The sequence below is a fragment of the Mustela nivalis genome (assembly GCF_964662115.1).
Source record: "Mustela nivalis genome assembly, chromosome: 14".
NCBI classification, from domain to species: Eukaryota; Metazoa; Chordata; class Mammalia; order Carnivora; family Mustelidae; genus Mustela; species Mustela nivalis.
In genome coordinates, this window is record NC_139033.1 from 6,119,922 (window position 1) to 6,139,617 (window position 19,696).

At 48.8% G+C, this 19,696-nt stretch overlaps 1 protein-coding gene and 1 long non-coding RNA gene across 6 annotated transcripts in view; both read left to right on the forward strand.

Moving 5' to 3' along the window:
* Positions 1–14,921, forward strand: part of LOC309848330 — a 32,365-nt gene extending 17,444 nt beyond the window's left edge. The window contains exons 2-3 of one of the 2 annotated variants that reach the window (XR_014302959.1): positions 4,824–4,964; positions 14,418–14,921. This is a non-coding gene — a long non-coding RNA (uncharacterized lncRNA). Of the gene's footprint in view, positions 1–4,823; positions 4,965–14,108; positions 14,172–14,417 lie in introns of those variants that run through there. The other variant, XR_014302960.1, reaches the window with a different exon arrangement.
* Positions 14,922–14,931: 10 nt separating this feature from the next.
* KSR2 (kinase suppressor of ras 2) overlaps positions 14,932–19,696 on the forward strand; it is a gene marked incomplete at its 3' end in the record, with an annotated part of 402,908 nt that continues 398,143 nt past the window's right edge. For all 4 annotated transcript variants that reach the window (XM_082699771.1, XM_082699770.1, XM_082699772.1 and 1 more), the window contains exon 1: positions 14,932–15,456. In XM_082699771.1, coding sequence (XP_082555897.1) covers positions 15,277–15,456 — 180 coding nt within the window. In that variant the 5' untranslated portion in view covers positions 14,932–15,276. The remainder of the gene's footprint in view (positions 15,457–19,696) is intronic.

A 19,696-nucleotide genomic window follows, 5' to 3' on the forward strand; every position in this document is an offset into this window, starting at 1 on the left:
AGAGATCACAAGTAGGCAGAGAGGCAGGCAGAGAGAGAGGTGGGGGAGCAGGCTCCCCACTAAGCAGAGAGCCCGATGCGGGGCTCGATCCCAGGACCCTGAGATCATGACCTGAGTCGAAGGCAGAGGCTTTAACCCACTGAGCCACCCAGTGGCTCCCTGTTCTTACTCTTGCAAATCCAGAGTCAGTAGACTTCAGGAGAAGGCTTTATTGGAGTTCTGTACCAAGTGCGCCATGACTCACGAGGAAATGACTTTAGGTGGTGCTTAGACACAACGTTCAATGGCACTGAATCACCCGGTGAGGAAGTTACTCTCCTTTGAGTCCCTCTCAATCATGTCATCAAGGAGAAAGTCTGTAAGCGGAGCTTCTAGTTCTGGAACACCTCTCTGGTGCTTGCTGATTTCTTCCTATTTAACAAATACTGCAGCAGATTTCAGAGCTCCAGCCAGTAACAGTGTCTAGGTAGAATTTAATAACATTATTTTAAAAAATGATATTTACTCTTGCGGTTATCATCTAGTTATGGCAAGATGTCTGTTTCTCATTTGCAGTAATGAAATAAATTTCCCCTTTAAAATGAATTTGCTTTCGTAAAAATAGTGAGTCACGTAAGAGAAAATTGTAGGCATACGCTGTTACCAGTTGTCAAATAACTGGGCAAAATTGTGAAAAAACGTAACGTTTGAATGGCGTTTCAGAGACACTGCTTTCCTAGATTCATGAGAGCAGGCTCTAGGCTCCACAGGTATCTCTGTTTGTTGATTCTAATCATACTTTCCTGACTTGAGGGTACATTATATCACATGAGATGTTTGTTAAGAATTCAGATAGCCAGGCCTTGAACCCCAAAGAGCCTCTGTAGGTCTGAGACAGGACCTGGGCTTTGTAATTTTGATTAAGCAATCCAAGTGGTTCTGATGCGAACTAGTCAGCACATGGCACTTGCAGAAATTCTGAATTGGATCTTTCCGTTTTATCCCAATATCAGAAAAAAAAAAAGTTTATTTGTTTGTTTTGGGGGGGCAGAGGGAGAGAGAGAGTCTTGAAGCAGACTCCCCACTGAGCACAGAACCCCATGAAGGGCGCAATCTCAGGACCCTGAGGTCATGACGTGGGTGGAAACCAAGACACCCCATTTAACACACTGAGCCACCCAGGAGCCCAAACTATAGATTTTTTGGAAACAGATGAGGAAGAATGCCCATGCCTCTAAGTCTGGCAGGACACAGTGTGCTTCTGCCTTTGTGGGACTCCAGTGGGTTTGGTTTCCCGGGCAGAAGCAGTCACATCTAATTTTCAGGCGGTGGTCTAGGCACTTCACACGCATTGAGTCATTTCATCCTCAGCACAATCCGAGGAGGCAGATACTGTTACCTTCATTTTAAGGGTGGAGAAACCCGGACACAGAGAGGTGAAATCACTTGCCTAAGGTCACAGGGCTGGGAGGTGGCAAAGTTGGGATTTAAACCTGACCATCAGCTCGTGCTCAGAGCTCACATTCTTCCCTGCAGGGGAAGTTCCCTCCCCTGGACCCACCTCTATGTGTGATGATGAAGGTCCTGCACCCCCTCCAATTCTGCAGATTCCTGTTGTTTTATCAGTAGATCAGACTCTTTGCTTATAATCAGAAATTAATTGATCATTGAGTTAAATGAATACAAGAATACGGACGAGGTTAGGGTCCCTGGTCCGAGGTCTGTAACCTTTCTGCTCAGTCGAAACCGTGGACTAGGCTTGTCTTTCAAAACAAAAAGCCAACATTTGTACTTCCTATGACAAAAATAAAACACATTCTCAATTTACCAGGTAGACTAAACTGGTACTGATTTATCTGATTCTGTGCACAAAAGCCCAAGACAGGGGAAAACTTATGATCTGCCCCACTCAGCATTTCTCATTTTTTCCCCATTTCTTCAAAGAAAGGGAAAGTCGAGAAATCACAGAGGAGACTTCTAAAGGGCCATCAGCTCCCGTGTTCAGACTCAAATACAAAAAGAGGCTCAATGAACTCAGGGTCTGTGCCTTCCAGAAGGCAATCGAATTGTGGAGGATTTGAGGCTCGTCCAGGACAATGCGAGCAATTTTGGTCATTTCTTTCTTCGTTTTCTTTTCCTCCCCCCCAACCCCCCCAACCCGAAGTCACAGATGGGTGCTAGAACACGGGCCAACCCTGGGCCACGAGATGCAGCCGACCAGCTGTGGTACAGTGTGCGTAGCAGGTGCACGAGGCGTGGCCCGCGGCCTGAGCTGGCCGGGCGGGCGTGGGTTTCTTCTCTGGCTGGGAGAACCACGGAATGCGGGAATGGCATGGGCCAGGGAAGGTAGCACACCTTCAGGATGTCCAGACTAGGGTACAGGTTTTGTTTGTCCTGCCAGCAGCTGCTTTTTCGTCCCGTTGGGAGAGCCTGGTGGACCGCTCACAAGCAGGGGCCCATGGAAAATGCACGGCCAGGATGTCAGTGACAGCCTCACAGTGGCACTCTGGAAAGGGGTGATCACTTTGAACAATGCACACAGGTTCATGTGACAAGCCATTAAGACTCTAGCCCAGGTAAACAGCATGTGTTCTTTTTTAAAATTTAAAAAAAAATATTTTTTTAAATTTTTTTTAATTTATTTATTTGACAGAGAGAGAGAGAGAGATCACAAGTAGGCAGAGAGGCAGGCAGAGAGAGGGGGGGAAGCAGGCCCCCAGCTGAGCAGAGAGCCTGATGTGGGGCTTGATCCCAAGACCCTGAGATCATGACCTGAGCTGTAGGCAAAGGCTTAACCCACTGAGCCACCCAGGAGCTCCTAAATTTGTTTTTTAAGATTTTATTTATTTATTTGACAGAGAGAGAGAGAGAGATCACAAGTAGGCAGAGAGCCAGGCAGAGAGAGAGGGGGAAGCAGGCTCTCTGCCAAGCAGAGAGCCGGAAGCGGGGCTCAATCCCAGGACAATGAGATCATGACCTGAGCCAAAGGCAGAGGCTTAACCCACTGAGCCACCCAGGTGCCCCAGCATGTGTCCTTTATCAGACTGTTTCCTTAGTCTATGGCACACTATGTATAGGCAGGAGCCCTTCACGTCAGTGACACAAAGGCAGGGTTCACTTTCAGGTTTTTATGAGGTGCTTTCGATGCTGTTGTTGATAAGGAGGCCACGGAGTCCCCTACCAAAACGTAGATTATTTAATTCCTCTGCTTTTTTGTCTCCGTCAAGATAACTTCGGAGCAGCTGAAGGTAGCATATGTTTGCCGGGGTAGCTATCCACAACAACAAAAGACACTTACTTTAAAGTAAAAGCTGTAAAGATTCTCAACGTGTGTGTCTCTGTGATGTCTGAGGCCAGAAAAGGGGCCCTTCTTGAAAAGGAAGATGTAAAGCCGTAGGTGTCAACTTGGGCTCAACATCAGAATTACCCTGGGGAGCTTTTAAAAATCCCAATGCCGCCCCAGACCAAATAAATCAGAATCTCTGGGGCGGGGGTAGGATCTAGGCACCAACATTTAAGAAAAAAAAAGTTTCCCAGGTGATTCCTACGCATAGACATTGCATGAAGGGGAAATTTCCTTACCCTTTGGAAAGTCGTGTAAGACTTTTGGGAAACGGAATTCACTGACCTCTCATTTCTGGAGGAATGAAAATGGAAATCACCACATCAATTGCCTGATTTCCATATTTTAGCATCTGCCTTTCTTCTCATTGTTCTGTGCAAGTACTGGAAGTCCTGCCCTCTAGTGCCTTGGGACCAGCAGGTAGAGCAGATGAGGACCTCAGGAGAAAGCTTGGGGAGCAGAGACTGGAGTGGGGTGGAGACTCTGGGCCCCAAAGTTGAATAGCCTTTCCTATGTTGTGCACCCATTACCTCTATCTAGTTCTAGAACTTTCTCATTACCCCAAACAGAAAACCAATACCTCTGAATCCCCTCCCCCACCCCCCCCTTGCAACCCACCTGCTTTCTCTCTGTGGATTTGCCTATTCTGAATATTTCTTATCAATGTAATCCTACAGGCTGAGGCCTTTTGTGTCTAGCTTCTTTCCTTTGCATAATGTTTTCAAGTTCATTGCCCATTGTAGCATGCCTCAGTGCTTCCTTCCTATTTACTGAATACAATTCTGTTGTATGGATATGCCACACAGTTTGTCCAGCTCTTTAGGTGACAGGTAGTTGGGTGGTTTCCACCTTTCAGCTATTGTGACTACTGCTGCTGTGAACTTTTGTGGGCATGTTTTGTTTCAACAGAGGGATCATCTTTACATAACAGCTGCCCCCACAGCACTAATCCTAACTCTGAGCCCACTCATACGTGTCCACGAGGCAGGGACTTAAGAATAGGGGGACCAAACCGTCCCACTTTACCTTGGATTGTCCCAGTTTTAACACATCTAGTAAACCAGTAGAGGGAGGTCTGGCAGTGGTCTCATCCACCAGCAAAAGCCTTCTCAAGGCAAGGCCAATAGTTTTAGTATTTTTGACCGACTTCAAAAATCATTGGGACAAGTCTGTTTCTTGCAATTGTGTCTAATGGCAGTGACTTCAGGAAGCTGGGCTTTGGCACAAGCTTCCTTGATGTCGCCTGGAGGATTCCTATTCCTTATTCAGTCGCAGCTTCAGACTCATGCCCACGACAGAGATTCCCAGAGTCTCTTCCCTTGCAAAGGGGTAATGGATTCCTCTCCTTTATTCCAGAAGCATCGTATAATTACAGGATGCATTTGCATGGGTCTCCCCCATTAGACCATGACCCCCTCAAGGATAGTGGAATGTGGTCAAGGCTTTGGTCTGCCCAACATCCATTCCCTCTTCTGACAATAGCATTCTTCTTTTCCTTTAGGGGCGCCAGCCGTCCCCTAAGCTCAGACAACACACTTTGGGTGGAGTGGATACCAGTCCTCGGCAACCCAGACGTGGCCGGTCAGCACATTCCATCTCCTTGGTTGACACAACTGGCTCAGGAAATCGTGGCCTGAACCAGGTTAGTGCGCAATCAGTCCTGCAACTTAAGTTAACTGGAACTAAACCAGAAATAAGGAGGAAGGAACTCTACTTCTGATAGGGTTGCTAAGCTCTCGGTGGCCATCTTAGCCACGACCTGGGGGAGAAACCACCTTGAAGGGAAGCCTCCCTGGAAGAAAGCAGGACTGAGGGACAGGGACAGAATGGGAACGATGCCAGGCTGCAGCGAGTTTCCTCCCTTCAACTTCCTGGTGATGTGAATCACTTTTTTGCTCATTTTGGGTTTTCATCTCTTCCAACTGAAAGAAAACTGAAGAATGCACTGTTCTTTTTTTTTTTTTTTTTAAAGATTTTGTTTATTTATTTGACAGAGAGAGATCACAAGTAGGCAGAGAGGCAGGCAGAGAGAGAGAGAGGAGGAAGCAGGCTCCCTGCTGAGCAGAGAGCCTGATGTGGGACTCGATCCCAGGACCCTGAGATCATGACCTGAGCCGAAGGCAGCGGCCTAACCCACTGAGCCACCCAGGCGCCCCTGCACTGTTCTTTTTTTTTTTTTTTAAAGATTTTATTTATTTACTTGAGAGAGAGACAGTGAGAGAGAGCATGAACGAGGAGAAGGTCAGAGAGAGAAGCAGACTCCCCATGGAGCTGGGAGCCTGATGCGGGACTCGATCCCGGGACTCCAGGATCATGACCTGAGCCGAAGGCAGTCGTCCAACCAACTGAGCCACCCAGGCATCCCTCTTTTTTTAATTAATATTTAAATCTTATATTATTGCACCATCCTGGCACGTGATAGGCACTCAAGAAATGCGTGTGTGCGTGCAGACTTTGCTAGGTGTCCCGTCGCTATGTTTTCTCAAGAGATGCTGTCGATGCAAGAAGAGTCAGGAGGGGAGGGTGTGGAAAAGTTGGAAGCCTCCCACGTTGCTGGGGGAATGTTAAATGGTGCAAACAGCTATAGAAAATAGTTTGGCAGTTTCTCAAAAAGTTAAACTGAATTATCGTATGACCATCATCCCTGCTCCTGCATATACAGGCATATATCGTTTCATTATCCTTCCCTTTATTGAGCTTTGCAGATATTGTGCTTTTTTCTAAATCGAAGGTTTGTGGCAACGCTGCATTGAGCAAGTCTGTGTGTGCCATTTTTCCAACAACATTTGCTCACTTTGTGTCACCGAGTCACATTTGGATAGTTCTTGTAATATTTCAAGCTTCTTCTTTTTCTTTCTTTTTATTTTTTTTTAAAAGATTCTATTTATTTATTTGACAGAGAGAGATCACAAGTAGGCAGAGAGGCAGGCAGAGAGAGAGGGGGAAGCAGGCTCCCCGCTGAGCAGAGAGCCCGATGCGGGGCCCGATCCCAGGACCCTGGGATCATGACCTGAGCCAAAGGCAGAGGCTTAACCCACTGAGCCACCCAGGAGCCCCAGAGGCAGAGAATCTTTAAGCAGGCTCCCTACTGAACACAGATCCAGATGTGGACTCAATCACATGACCCAGGAAATCGTGACCTGAGCTGAAACCGAGGCAGAGGCTTAACGGAGCTACTCAGGCATCCCAGGAATAAAGTATTTTTTAATGAAGGTATATACATTGCTTTTTAAAGACATAATGCTATGACACTTAATATCTGCAGTCCCCTGTAAACATAACTTTTATATGCACGGGGAAACCAAAAAATTCACGTGACCGGCTTTATTGCAACATTTGTAATATTTACTGTAGTGGTCTGGAACCAAATCCATCTCCAAGGGATGCTTGTATGCCCAAAAGAATGCATGACACTGTTGGAACAACTTGTGCACAAAGTCCGTAACAGCACTATTCACAATAGCCAGATGATGGAAAAACTTAAATATGCACCAGCAGATGGCCAGGTGTCAATATGGTCTTCCATACAGTGGAATATTACTCAGCTGTAAAAAAGGAACAGAGCACCGATCCATGCTGCAACATGGATGAAGGTCAAACATATTCACTAAGTGAAAGAAGCAAGACACAGAAGGGCTGATATTGTAAGATTCCACTTCTACGGAAAATCCGGAAGAGGTAAACGTCCACAGAGAGAGAAAGAAGATTAGTGGTCCCGAGAGGCCCGAAGAAGGCAGAAATGTGGAATGACTGCTAAATGTGGACGGGACTTTCCTCTGGGTGACAAAAACATTCTGGAAGTATAGAGTGGTGATGGTTGCACAATCCTGAGTGTAATAAATGTCACCAGTGGCAAATTTTATGTTATGTACATTCAGCTGCAATAGAAACCAAACAAAAGAATCTGGAACTTCATCGGGGCTGCCACAGATGGATGCGTGTGCGTTGTTTCCTTTGTCAGGGGCCCAGACTGGGGGCAGTGGCCATGGCCTCAATCTGTCCCACAAGCCGTGACCCCCAGTACCCAAGCAGAGCAGATGATTTCTTTGGAGTGCAAGATGGTGTAAGAAGTAAGCAAGTTTGGGGGGCACCTGGGTGGCTCAGTGGGTTAAAGCCTCTGCCTTCAGCTCAGGTCATGATCCCAGGGTCTTGGGATCGAGCCCCACATCGGGGTCTCTGCTCCATGGGGAGCCTGCTTCCCCCTCTCTCTCTGTCTGCCTCTCTGCCTACTTGTGATCTCTGTCTGTGAAATAAATAAATAAATAATCTTAAAAAAAAAAAGGAAGCAAGTTTGGTCAATGGCCTCACTTTACTGCAACTTTCAGCGAAATCTTTCAATGTACACTAAGGAGTTGGCCGGTGTCACAGTATACATCGTCTTCCATCCTGAGGGCGCTGTCTCTGAAAAATTCACTGCATTGTTGAGTGCTTAATTTGTAAAGCTAGCATAAATCACCGGACTAAATTGTCCATTACCGAGAGCTCAAGTTATCTTGCCATCAAGAGAGGGATCCTGTTGCTTTGCCTGCACTGGAAAATTAAGAAACAAAGAGGCAAAAGGCCAAAAGGAGGAGAACTCTAGAAAAAGTCCATTTTCTGATGTTGGAAAGACTTCACAAGGTTAAAGATAGGAGCATTCTGCCGGCACTCCTCAAAGGTATTTTTTTTTTAAAGCCATTTATGTTTTGGGGATCACTGAGTTAGAACAGAACAATAATAGTCCTCTCACAGCTATGGAAGATTCGGTTGTATCCTGGGGGCTGGCGTCCTGAGATTGATCCCCCAGCAAAGAATCAGGAGGAAAAAGGAAAAAAGAAAAAAGAAAAGCAAAAAAAGAAAGAAATGCCCTGGGAAGGCGGTGTGTCGAGCCCTTCAAGGAGAAGTCATGTCAGTTTTGTTATGTTCAGGGGCGTCGGCCACCCCCCTACTTCCTAACGCGCTACTTTCCAATTTGGGTCCCTATTCACCAGGCAACTTAGAAAATATTGGGGACAGCTTATCGCTAATATAACGAGATGTGGAATGAGACTTTTCCTGTTGACCCAGAACTTCAGCTAAAGCTTCAAAGCTGAGGGCAATGCGTAACAATACTTCCTCCTGTCAAGAGGTGACCAGACCGGTCCCTTGACCGTCAGTAACCATCAGCTTCCAGCCTATATAAAACAAGGTCAGATTTTATCCAGAGAATGTTTCTCTGACAGGTCTTTGTAGGTGGTTTTCTTCTCCCCTCTGATCTCCAAGCCAGGAGAGGAGAGCTCAAAGCAGAATCACTCATGAGACTGGGAACACCAAGGGGGGGGCGGTGACCGGCACCTCAGTGCCACCTGAAGGTTGCCTGGGGCTGTCCATGACAATAGGGCGAGAAGCAAGGGCAGAGGGCAAAGGTGCACCCTATATCTCAGGGGCCCGAATATGTGTGTAGGTCTGAGTCATCCTGACTCACCCAAGAGGACTCAGCCAGGACCTCAGAAAAAGAATGTGGGGGTGCTTCCCAGGGTCTGAATGGAAACGAGGTGTGCAAGAGGTCACCCAGCAATGCACTGAGCGCTCACAAGGTCCCGACAGGGTTCTACAAAGATCTCCCAGTGCAACCAGCTCTTGTCAGGCCAAGGCAGGCAGTGGGGGGCATCTGACACCCAAGAGAACTATACCCATTCTCAGCAAAGGGTCCCTTTTCCTCTTGCTCTCCTGCTCCTATGCTCCGGCAAGGTGAGCTGGGAAGGGACAGGAGAGGACACACCTGCGCTCATCTCCACTGCAGATTCCTGAGCCACCTGTGGATCAGAGCTGAGGGGGTGGGCAAGAGGTATTAAACCGCATAAGAGAGTACAGTTTTGATCGGACTGGACTGGACTTTTAATATGGCCTGTTCTTACAGCTGAAACTCAGAGCTATGGGGTCTGATGTGATATTTCCAAGCTCAGATCCTTTCATAGCCCAGTAAGAAGAATTTATTTCCACTATTGTTAAAGGCACTGTGAGGGGGGTGCCTGGGTGGCTCAGAGGATTAAACCTCTGCCTTCGGCTCAGGTCATGATCCCAGGGTCCTGGGATCGAGCCCCGCATCGGGCTCTCTGCTCGACGGGGAGCACGCTCCCCGCACCCCACCCCACCCCACCTGCCTCTCTGCCTACTTAAGATCTCTGTCTGTCAAATAAATAAATAAAATCTTAAAAAAAAAAGGGGGGGGGGATAAAGGCGCTGTGAGACATGCAGCATCCAAAGTGCCGAGCACTTTCCAGAATGAAGTCCCAGCAACCATAGCACAACGTGCAGCCGTCCGCTCCTGTTCTCCGACCTTGATATCCACGAGATTTCTGTTGCTCTGGGGTGCAAACCACCGTACGCTATCCCAGGGGCAACCAATGCACATGCCAACAGGGGCCAGGCAGGAGATACAATGAATGAAGGGGGTTAGGTAGGGGGGCGGTTAGGTGGGGTCCATGGTGAACTGGAGAGCCTGTGTCCCAGGCAGAGGGACAGCTATCTCTCAGATCTACCAGTTGTTGCCCAATGAGGCCACATCTTCCTGTTTTCCCAGATCCATTTTTGAAAGTGTCTCCTGATGTCAACATTATTGGTAAGAATATAGGGTTCTTTGTTGCAAAGGACACAGTGTACTACTCCAGGTGGATCAAGTACAAGTGGTTTAACGGGGGTACTCTGCACTGAATTGGGTCCCCTCCAAATTCACACGCTCGAGCCCTAACCCCCTCAATGGACCTTTACAATGTTTGGGAGGTCATTAGGGTTTTGTGAAGCCAAAGGGTGAGGCCCTAATTCAAAAGAGCGATGGCCTTATAAGAAGAGGAACCATGGGAGCTGTGTGGACTTGCTGTGTGGACACAGCAAGAAGACGCCCTCTGACCTCCAGGAAGAGGGCTCTTATCAGAACCTGAATGTGCCGGCACCACTATCTCCAGCCTCCAGAACTGGGAGACAAATAAATTTCTGTCATGGAAGCCACCCATCCATGGTATTTTGTTATGTTAGCCAAGGCAGCCTAAGACAGGTGGCAGAATCTCCAGGAATCTCCAGGAAGAGAGGGTTAGGCTCGGACTGTCCAGCTGGGAGTGATGCCCACACCGCTCCATCAGATGGTCCCTGTGAATGCCAGGCCATGCCCCTCAGCACAGATCCCATGCTTACACAGGGGCCAAACAGCCCGACACCGACGCACTGGCTGCCACGCTCACTATCAGATAGGCTCCTCTTTGTCGTTCGCTTTCAAGTATAAAATCTCATGTGACGCGTGGAATGGTAGAGTCCAGATCACATGAAACTTGGTTGCAAGGAAGGTTCTCGAAGAGTGCTTTGGTTTCTCTCTTACGGAGAGGTGGGACTCATAAGGTGGGCATTTTCAAACACAGGGAAGGTCTTCAAGGGGGCTGGATGGATATGAAGTGTAACAATTGTCCACTCTTGCAACTAATTGGAAAGACATGCTGGTGGTGATCGGATGGGGAAAGCGGGGGCAAACGGAATGCCTTTGTGTGCTGCTTACAGCCCTGCCTGTTGATGACTTCTGAACTATGGGCTACCTCCATTTTTAAAACTTCTGCTTCCCCCGAGAACAACTAGGAAAGCCAAGTCAAATCATCATCATCATCATCATCACCTACTTAAAGGCGTGCAGAGAGCTGCCAAAGCAACCAGAACTAGAGGGGCCAAGATTCTGGAACGTTGACGTGGGGGGACAAACTGCAGCCACTTTTTCCCTGGGGCATTTGCAAATTTGGGCCTTGAAATCTAGACTTTTCCCAGGCAAGGATGCTGCTGCTGGGGGCCAGAGAAACCGGCAGAATTCTGGTGGTGTCTTAGGGCTGGAGAGACAAAATTAGGGACTATCCTAGAGAGAAGGGAAAGGTAGAAAAGTGGTTTTCCTCTTAAGATATTTGGCAATTCTGCCACAGTGCAGGCCAAGAGGCTAGAAGCCAAACAGAAAGCCCCTGAAGAAAAGCAGTGTATCCAGCATTCTTCCCATGCTACGGCCACAAAGATTAGAGCACAGGACCAGGGGAAGGACCTCAGTGAAGACCTAAAGTTCTCATTTGGAATCTCTGAAAGGCAAAGCCTTAGCGGTGGGAACCAGAGTTACATAGGAGTCTTATAAAAACTGCAGCCCTGGGGCTCCTGGGTGGCTCAGTGGGTTAAAGCCTCTGCCTTCGGCTCAGGTCATGATCCCAGGGTCCTGGGATCGATCCTTGCATCGAGCCTGCTTCCTCCTCCCTCTCTCTCTGCCTGCTTGTGATCTCTATCTGTCAAATGAATAAATAAGAATCTTTAAAAAAAACAAAAAACAAAAAACTGCAGCCCTGCCTCCACCCAGCTCAGCCCCTGACTGCATTAAAGTGCTCAGTCCCCATGCCATCTGGTTGCAAAGAAACGGTGAGCCCTCTCCAGGACTCCTGGAGATCACCCAGAGACTTGGTATATATTTTTCATATACAGATGTTGTATGGCATGCAACAAAAATTACAAGGTCTGCCAAGAGACAGGAACAAATCCCTGAAAACAAATAGAAAACAGGCTATAGAAACAGAGTGTGCAGGTGATCAAAGCCCTGAAATAAAATCAGGGCTTTAAAATAACCATGATTGGGGCACCTAGGTGGCTCAGTGGGTTAAAGCCTCTGCCTTCGGCTCAGGTCATGATCCTGGGGGCCTGGAACTGAGCTCCACATCAGGCTCTCTGTGAAGCGGGGAGCCTGCTTCCCTTCCTCTCTCTCTGCCTACTTGTGTCTCTGTCTGTCAAATAAATTTAAATAAATAAGTAAATAAATAACCATGATTAATATGTTCAAGAGACGCAAAGCCAAAGAAGGAGAAAAGAGTTGAAAAGTGAATTTTACCAGAGAATTGGAATCCATGAACTTCCTAGTTCAAAAGACTAGGACATAGAGAACTCACTTGAGTTTCTCATCGACAGAGGGCTTTTGAAAATGCTGATTCTGGGGCGCCTGGGTGGCTCCGTGGGTTAAAGCCTCGGCTCAGGTCATGATCTCAGGATCCTGGGATTGAGCCCCACATTGGGCTCTCTGCTCAGCAGGGAGCCTGCTTCATCCTCTCTCTCTGCCTGCCTCTCTGCCTACTTGTGATCTCTGTCAAATAAATAAGTAAAATCTTAAAAAAAAAAAAAAAAGAAAAGAAAAAGAAAAAAAAGAAAAGAAAATGCTGATTCAGCTCTATATGAGCTGTAAAACCTCATGGTCCACAGTCTTAAAAAAAAAAAAAAGCTTGCCATCACTGGCTGTCGTTCTCTTTACTTTTCAAGTGGCTTCCTTTAAGGGACACATATTTTACCATGTTTTCTGAGTCACTCTGCTCCATAAACCCAGTTGCCTGGCATGGAGCTCTGTTCACCGGGAGAAAGAGGAGCCTTTTGCTAATTATCCTGAACACATCCTTTGAGCAGTGGGTATTGGGATTGCCAGTAGTTAAGATGATCAGGAAGACGAAGGCTCTCTGGGATGACATTTGAGTCGACACTGAGTGACAAGGAACCAACCAGGAGAGAATTTGAGGGAAATGTGGTCTGGGCAGAGTGGATATAGAGAGCAAAGAACTCTGAGGCAAAAATATGTTTGGTGATTTGGTCAGGGGTGGGCAGACTTTTCTGGAAAGGGCCATATAACGCATATTTTAGGCTTTACAAGTCATACAGTGCCTGTTGCAACTACGCACTTTTGCTGTGACAACACAGCAGTAAACAGACATAGAAAAATGTCTGTGGACCACTGTGGCAGTGGTCCAATAAAACTTTGTGTATGGACACTGAAATTAAAATTTTTTTATAATTCCCACACATCACAAAATCTTTTGATTTTTTCCCCAACCATTTAAAAATATAAAAACCATTCTTAGCTCTGGAGCCACAGTTTGCTGGCCTAAGGTCCTTTAGGTAGGTGGGGATCAGATAGTGCAGGACACCTAGGGCATAACAGTCAGATTAAGGCAAAGCCCCTTTCCCCCTCCAAATGGAAAAGCCACCCCTCTGGGTAACTGCAGGCCGGGGTACCAATTCCGGGGTTGGGCAGCGTCCTACGGCTCATGGAAGATGATCAGGTTTGTTTTACTTTGCCCCAGTAACAAGAAAGGACAAAGGAACACACACACACACACACACACACACACACACACACACCACACACACACACGCACCCTGGGAAGCAGCAGTCTAGAGCTCATGGAAGATTATCAGATTTGTTCTATTTTTCTCCAGTAACAAGAAAGGACAAGAGACAGAGAGACAGACGCACACACACAGGGCTCACGAAAGATGATCAGGTTTGTTTCGTTTTACACACACACACACACACACACACACACACACACACACATCCCCGAGCCAGAAAGCCAGAGAGGACGTGCCCAGGTTCACGCTGACGTTTCCCCAGCACGCACTAAGGGTTTGAAAGTTGGGTGCAGGGGCGCCTGGGTGGCTCAGTGGTTTGGGCTGCTCCCTTTGGCTGGGGTCATGATCTCAGGGTCCTGGGATCGAGCCCCGCATCGGGCTCCCTGCTCCGCAGGAAGCCTGCTTCCCTCTCTCTCTCTCTCTCTCTGCCTGCCTCTCTGCCTACTTGTGATCTCTGTCTGTCAAATAAATAAATAAAATCTTTAAAAAAAAAAAAAAGAAAGTTGGGTGCACACCTGCTCCCAGCCGGAGCGCACCTGCTGAGCAGCACTCCGGCCTCGTCTCGCGAGAGCGTGCCGTAGTAGTGGCCCCCCCACCCCCCTCCCCCCACCGCCGCCCCCACGCCCAGCCCCCGCGCCGGGGCACACTCCCCGCCGGCTCCCCCGCCGCGCGCGCCTCCCCCGCGCTCCCGCCCGCCGGCTCGCACGCACGCCCGGTAGTAATTGCACTCCGCCACACGAGCTCCGCATCCCCGCGAATCCCGCCCCCCCTCCGCTCCCCTTCCCCCCTCCTCCCCTCTCCCCTCCCCTCCCCTCGCCCCGGCCCGCGCCGGCCGCCGGCCCCTCCGCGGGCAGGTGCGCGAGCCTGCGCGCGCCGCGGCCGCCTCCTCCGGCGGGTCCCTGGCGCGCCGGGCCGGGGCGGCTGCGCGCACGGCGCCGCTCCACCAACCCGCTCCCCGCAGGTCCCTCGCTCGCTCTCCATCCCTCGCCGGCGCTCGCTCCCCCCCGCCCTTTGATTGACAGGCAAGATGTCGGTGTGGAGCGAGGCAGGAGCGAATGCAGCAGCCGTCACCCCCGGAGCCCGGCGGCGGCAGCAGCAGCAGCAACAGCAGCAGCAGCAGCAGCAGCAGCAACAGCAGCAGCAGCAGCAGCAGCAGCAGCAGCAGCAGCAGCAGCAGCAGCAGCAGCAGCGCGAGGAGGAGACAGCAGCCAGCCGCAGTCGCCGCCGCAGCCGCGGGAGCAATGCAGACAGCATCTTGAGGACGCGCTAAAGCACTCCAAACGGTGGACAATGCCCTGTCACTGCAATTGGGAGGGGGGCAAAGCAGATTTTTTTTGACATAAAAGCCAGCCAGCCAAAAATATATACATTTGTCCTTCACGGAGCCGGTGTGTAAAGAGTGAGCGCTGTTTTCCTTCGCCTCCTCCTCTCCTCTCCTCTCCCTCCTCCTCCTCCTCCTCTTTTTTCTCCTCCTCCTCCCCCTCCTCCTCCTCCTCCCTAAGTGTACAGACAGCATCACATCACCTGGTTTGCTTCGGAGAAACAGCATCTCTCCTTTTCAGGGACCAGAGACTCAAAAAGAGGAGACATTCGAATGGAGTCTGCTTGATACCCCAAAATAAAATAATAAATTTTGGCTCTTGTCCCCTCCTCCCACCCCACCCCCTCAACCCTGTGTGAGATGTTGGGTTTCTTCTTCATGAGACATTGTTGAGAAGTCGCAGTGGTTGGAGAGCGTAGGGGGTAGACTACCTCTACGCCCCCCCCCCTTTTTTCTCTCTGGGAGGAGGAGGAGGGGAAGGGGGCTTGCCGAGCAAGCGATGGATGAGGAAAACATGACGAAAAGCGAGGAGCAGCAGCCTCTGAGTTTGCAAAAAGCCTTACAGCAGTGCGAGTTGGTCCAAAACATGATAGACCTGAGCATCTCCAACCTGGAAGGGCTTAGGACCAAATGTGCCACCTCCAACGACCTCACACAAAAAGAGATCCGGACCCTGGAGGTAGGTGTTGCCTGTGGAAAAAAAAAAAAAAAAAAGCAATCTTTCCTTCCCTCTCCTTGCTCCCCACAACCCCCCTTTCCTTTGATTCTGTTTGTTGGGGGGCGGGAGGGTGTGGGAAGGTATCGAGGTGGGCAGGATTTGGTTTTCTGTGATTTATCTTCTTTGCAAAGCCTGCCCTGGGTGTCCCTTTACTGTACCGCTGTCGTCTACGCTTGGCTGGGTGGTGGTAGTAGTAGTAGTAATTGTGATTCCTTATGTATTATTATTCTTGCGGCTGTTATTATCATTCGCTTCCCCTCCGAGGAGGGAGTTCTCTCTTTTTTTCCGCTTGTGGGTTTGTTTATATGCCACGGGGGCTTGTGTGCTGGGTAAGGCATTAAGGCGCTGCAGAGAACCCACGTGACCTTGCGCATTCTGCAGGTGGTCAAAGGTGGTTTTTGCTCACAGAATGGGGCTGCCTATAAATACAGACCTCTTCCGCGCTCAGCCTCCTTCCCTGGCTCGCTTTTGCCCCTTGGATTTTGTTTTTGTTCTTTTGTTTTTGTTTTTGTTTTAGTTCAGTGGTATCCATGTCAAGGGGTAAAGAGGAAAAAAAAAATCCCCATTGAGTTTCCAATCAAACCGTTTGATGCAGGGAGCTGTTGCAGGCCTGAAACGTGTAAAAAGATAAGAGAAAATGTGCCTGCATCGGCACACGCAAGCGGTATGGGAAAATACTCTTGAATCCGTGGTGGGACCGCGGGGAAAGGGGTCGGAGGAGGAGTCATCTCTGGCGAGTTGTAACATTGTCTCCAAAAGAACTTGAGGGCGAGTTTGAAGCAGTTTGGGGGGATGGGGTTGGATGCAAAGTTACTCAGAAGATGGCAGAAATTATTTCTTCCCAAGGCAGCTTGGTCAAAGGAGGAAGGTTTCAGGAGCTTTAGAAAATGTCTGGTGTGCACGTAACCACTGGGCATCCACGTCGTTGGAAACATCTGAAGGGTTCCTCTACTTCTCCCTCAAAACAGCTGTATGCATGGCTTAATTAAATTTGGGAACTCCCATTAGCTGGCCTTTGCTGAGGGTAGTGGCTGTGCAGGCTGGGAGCATAGGAAAGGGGTTCTCCCTCTGGAGAAGTGGGCATGTGTGGTGCTGGAGGTTCCCTCTGTTTCTACTCCAGGAGTTTCCAAGGCCCGAACTCTTCCGTCCCTGCTGAATCTTTGAGCCCTGTGCCCCCGTTCCTGCCTGGATAAGTTCCACTCTCTGATTCACTTTAAAGTTGTTCTCCCCCCCCCCCCCCCCCCCCCCCCCGCCCCATGATTTTAACTTTGGCTGTTTGGAAGGTCATCAATTTGAAAGGAGAGAGAGAGAGAGAGTGTGTGTGTGTGTGTGTGATATGCTGTTTGGTCCCCTAGAATACATGTCTGTGTGCACCTGTCATGTGGGAAAATGATCCTCAGAAATGAAATAAAATACGTGTCAAGAGGGATCAGAGGAGTGGGGACGCTGTTGGGAGACCAGGTACTTGCTTTCTCGGAGGTTTGGGAGAATAGTCTAGGCTAGGACTTTGTGGCTGCAAGAAAAAGTGTGGGATGCCCTGGCCCACCTTTCTGTCTCTGTGTGAGCAGTGAACTCACAGAACGGCAGGCAGTAAATAAATAAGTAACCCAAAAGGGCCACCTCAGTCCTCTTTGGTCCTTTGAGTCAGGAGTCCCAAGTGCTCATTTATGTATCCCTGTGTAAGTTCCCCTGGTTTAGTTTTCAACTCTTCTCAACATGGCCCATCCTCTGATAGCTTCTGGAATGATGACGATGGTCCCAGTGGACCCTGGCCTCTGTGGCTTCTTTCCTGCTCCGTGGTTTTCTTTGAAAACCGGGGGTGGAGTTGCAAGAGGTTGCAATTACTTGGAACGCATCTGGTTGTCAGTTTCCTGGTCCCAGGACGCCAAAGAGCATGCCCACCACTGCTTTACACGTATTGTGCAGGGAAGGGTCTCCAGCAGTCTTGCCAGCTCTATGCTTCTCCCGGGTCCCTGGGGCGAGGGGGGGGGGCACCGAGGAAGCGCTGGTGACTCCTGGTACAGCCAAATCTTGCCAAACCTCGCCTAGGTTTTGGACCAAGGTTCTTTATCAACCAAATATTTCTGTATATCAAAACCGCCCAAGGGAACTTATTAAAAATGTGCCTTCTCAGCCTCTAACCCCAGAGGTTCTAATTCAGGTGGGACTGGGGGTCGGGGGCCGGGGGAGAGGGAAGGCCCAGGAATCTGCATTTAAGAAACAGTCCAAGTGTTTCGATGCATGTTTTCACATTGACACTCTGAGGAATACCCACCGATTAGGACATATTTCTGCAGTTTGATGGTGAGAACTCCCTGCTCACAAACACTGAAGTAAGCAGTACATGGAATGTCCTGGAAAACTATGATAATAAGCAAAATTTGGTAGCATGCCTATGACCCCATGACAACAAAAATATACAGCGTGGACTGAGCCTTCCAGAAGGGTCCTGCATGATTAGGGAGACAAGGCTCACAGTATAGGTGTGAGAAATAATGATCAAGTCCAAACAGCAAATGATACGGGAGGGCAGCATGTGGGTCTGTGAAGAATATTTTCAAACTGCATGAAATGGAAATTGCAACCACATGTTCAAGGGAACAGTGGCTTCTTTTCCTTGTGTGGCATCAAGTCTGGAGGGATGTGGCTGCTTGAGTTGGCTCAAGTAAGATAGTAACGTCGGGGCTGTCGTCTCTTTGAGCTGTCAGTGGCCTTTTTCTAATGGTTGCAAGCTTCAGCCATCACACCCAGGTTCAAGGTAGGGATGGGGGGCGCCAGGTGAGGAGTGTGCAGATATAAAGGGTTCATGTCTTTTTTTTTTTTTCTTTTTTGCTTCCCCAGAATACCTCTTGCTACCTAACCCACAGATGATGTTTTATTTTTTTTTTTAAAGATTTTAGTTATTTATTTGACAGAGAGAGAGAGAGATCACAAGTAGGCAGAGAGGAGGGGGAAGCAGGCTCCCCGCTGAGCAGAGAGCCCAATGCGGGGCTCGATCCCAGGACCCTGAGATCATGACCTGAGCTGAAGGCAGAGGCTTAACCCACTGAGCCACCCAGTGATGTTTAAGAATGTCTTATTGGCCGAAACTTGGTCGGATAGGTAGTCCCAGCTGCAATGCTGGGAGGTGGGGAAGCGGGAACAGCATCGTGAGTGGTTTAGATGGGTCGTGGTCCATTGCCTTGGTTGACCTGTTGTCACTCCATACACAGTCAAGGTTCTGTCAAGAAGGGACGTTGGGTGGACAGCCAACAGGACTGGCCATGGCATGTTATCAGGAGGTATTCTGGCAGAGAAGAAAGGCCATGAGCTTTGGAGTGAGACCAATACAGTTTTAAATTGTAGCTTTTCTGCTTTACTTTATCTTGGGCTAGTAATTTAAATTTTCTGACCCATGGTTTAATTTTTGGCACAATGGCAAAAAAAGATAACATTACCTACTTCAGTGGTTATGAGGACTGAAAGACAGGACATTTTCAAGGGTCTAGTGCTATCTCTAGCACAGCCCGCAGGGGTCGAATAAATCATAATTATGATGATGATATGATTAGCATTATGTGGTGTGGGCTAGATGACATGGAAGGGAACAGCTCAGATCAGAGGGAGAGAAGGAAGAGTTTGAGCAGCATTTTCAAAGTATGTTCTGTGCAACCTTAGTTCTGTGGTCTGGTAGCATTTTCCATTCTTCTAGCACATACTAGTGATCTAGGCACTGTGCTAGATGCTGGTGGTCAACCAGTACTCTGAAGACAAGATGAATTCCTTGGGTGCTAACACCCGAGAAAGGTTGTGTTAAACAAAGGGAAACAGACTTCTCAGAGTCTTCTCAGAGTCTTACTATACTAACTATGGGCATGGTGACTCCAAGAGAGGGTTGGGTCCTTTTTCCAAGGATATCCCTTGGGTCTGATGTTCCATAGAATACACCCAGGGAAACATTTGGCAGAGCAGTTAGGGTAGCTTTCTTGGTTGGGGAGCTGGGGACCCTGAACGGAGAGAAGGATGGGGAAAGGCTTAGATCACAGTAGGTTGGGAGAGCCTGCAGCAAGACAACAAGCTGAAGGCGTTTCGTGCCAGTTGATGCCTTCGTGGGGCTGCAAGGAGACCAGTGGGTCCAGAATGGAGAGTCCCTGATAGAGTGTCCAAGGAAATGAATTTAGATCACAAGCTCTTGAGATCTGACTAAGGACAAGGGAGTCAG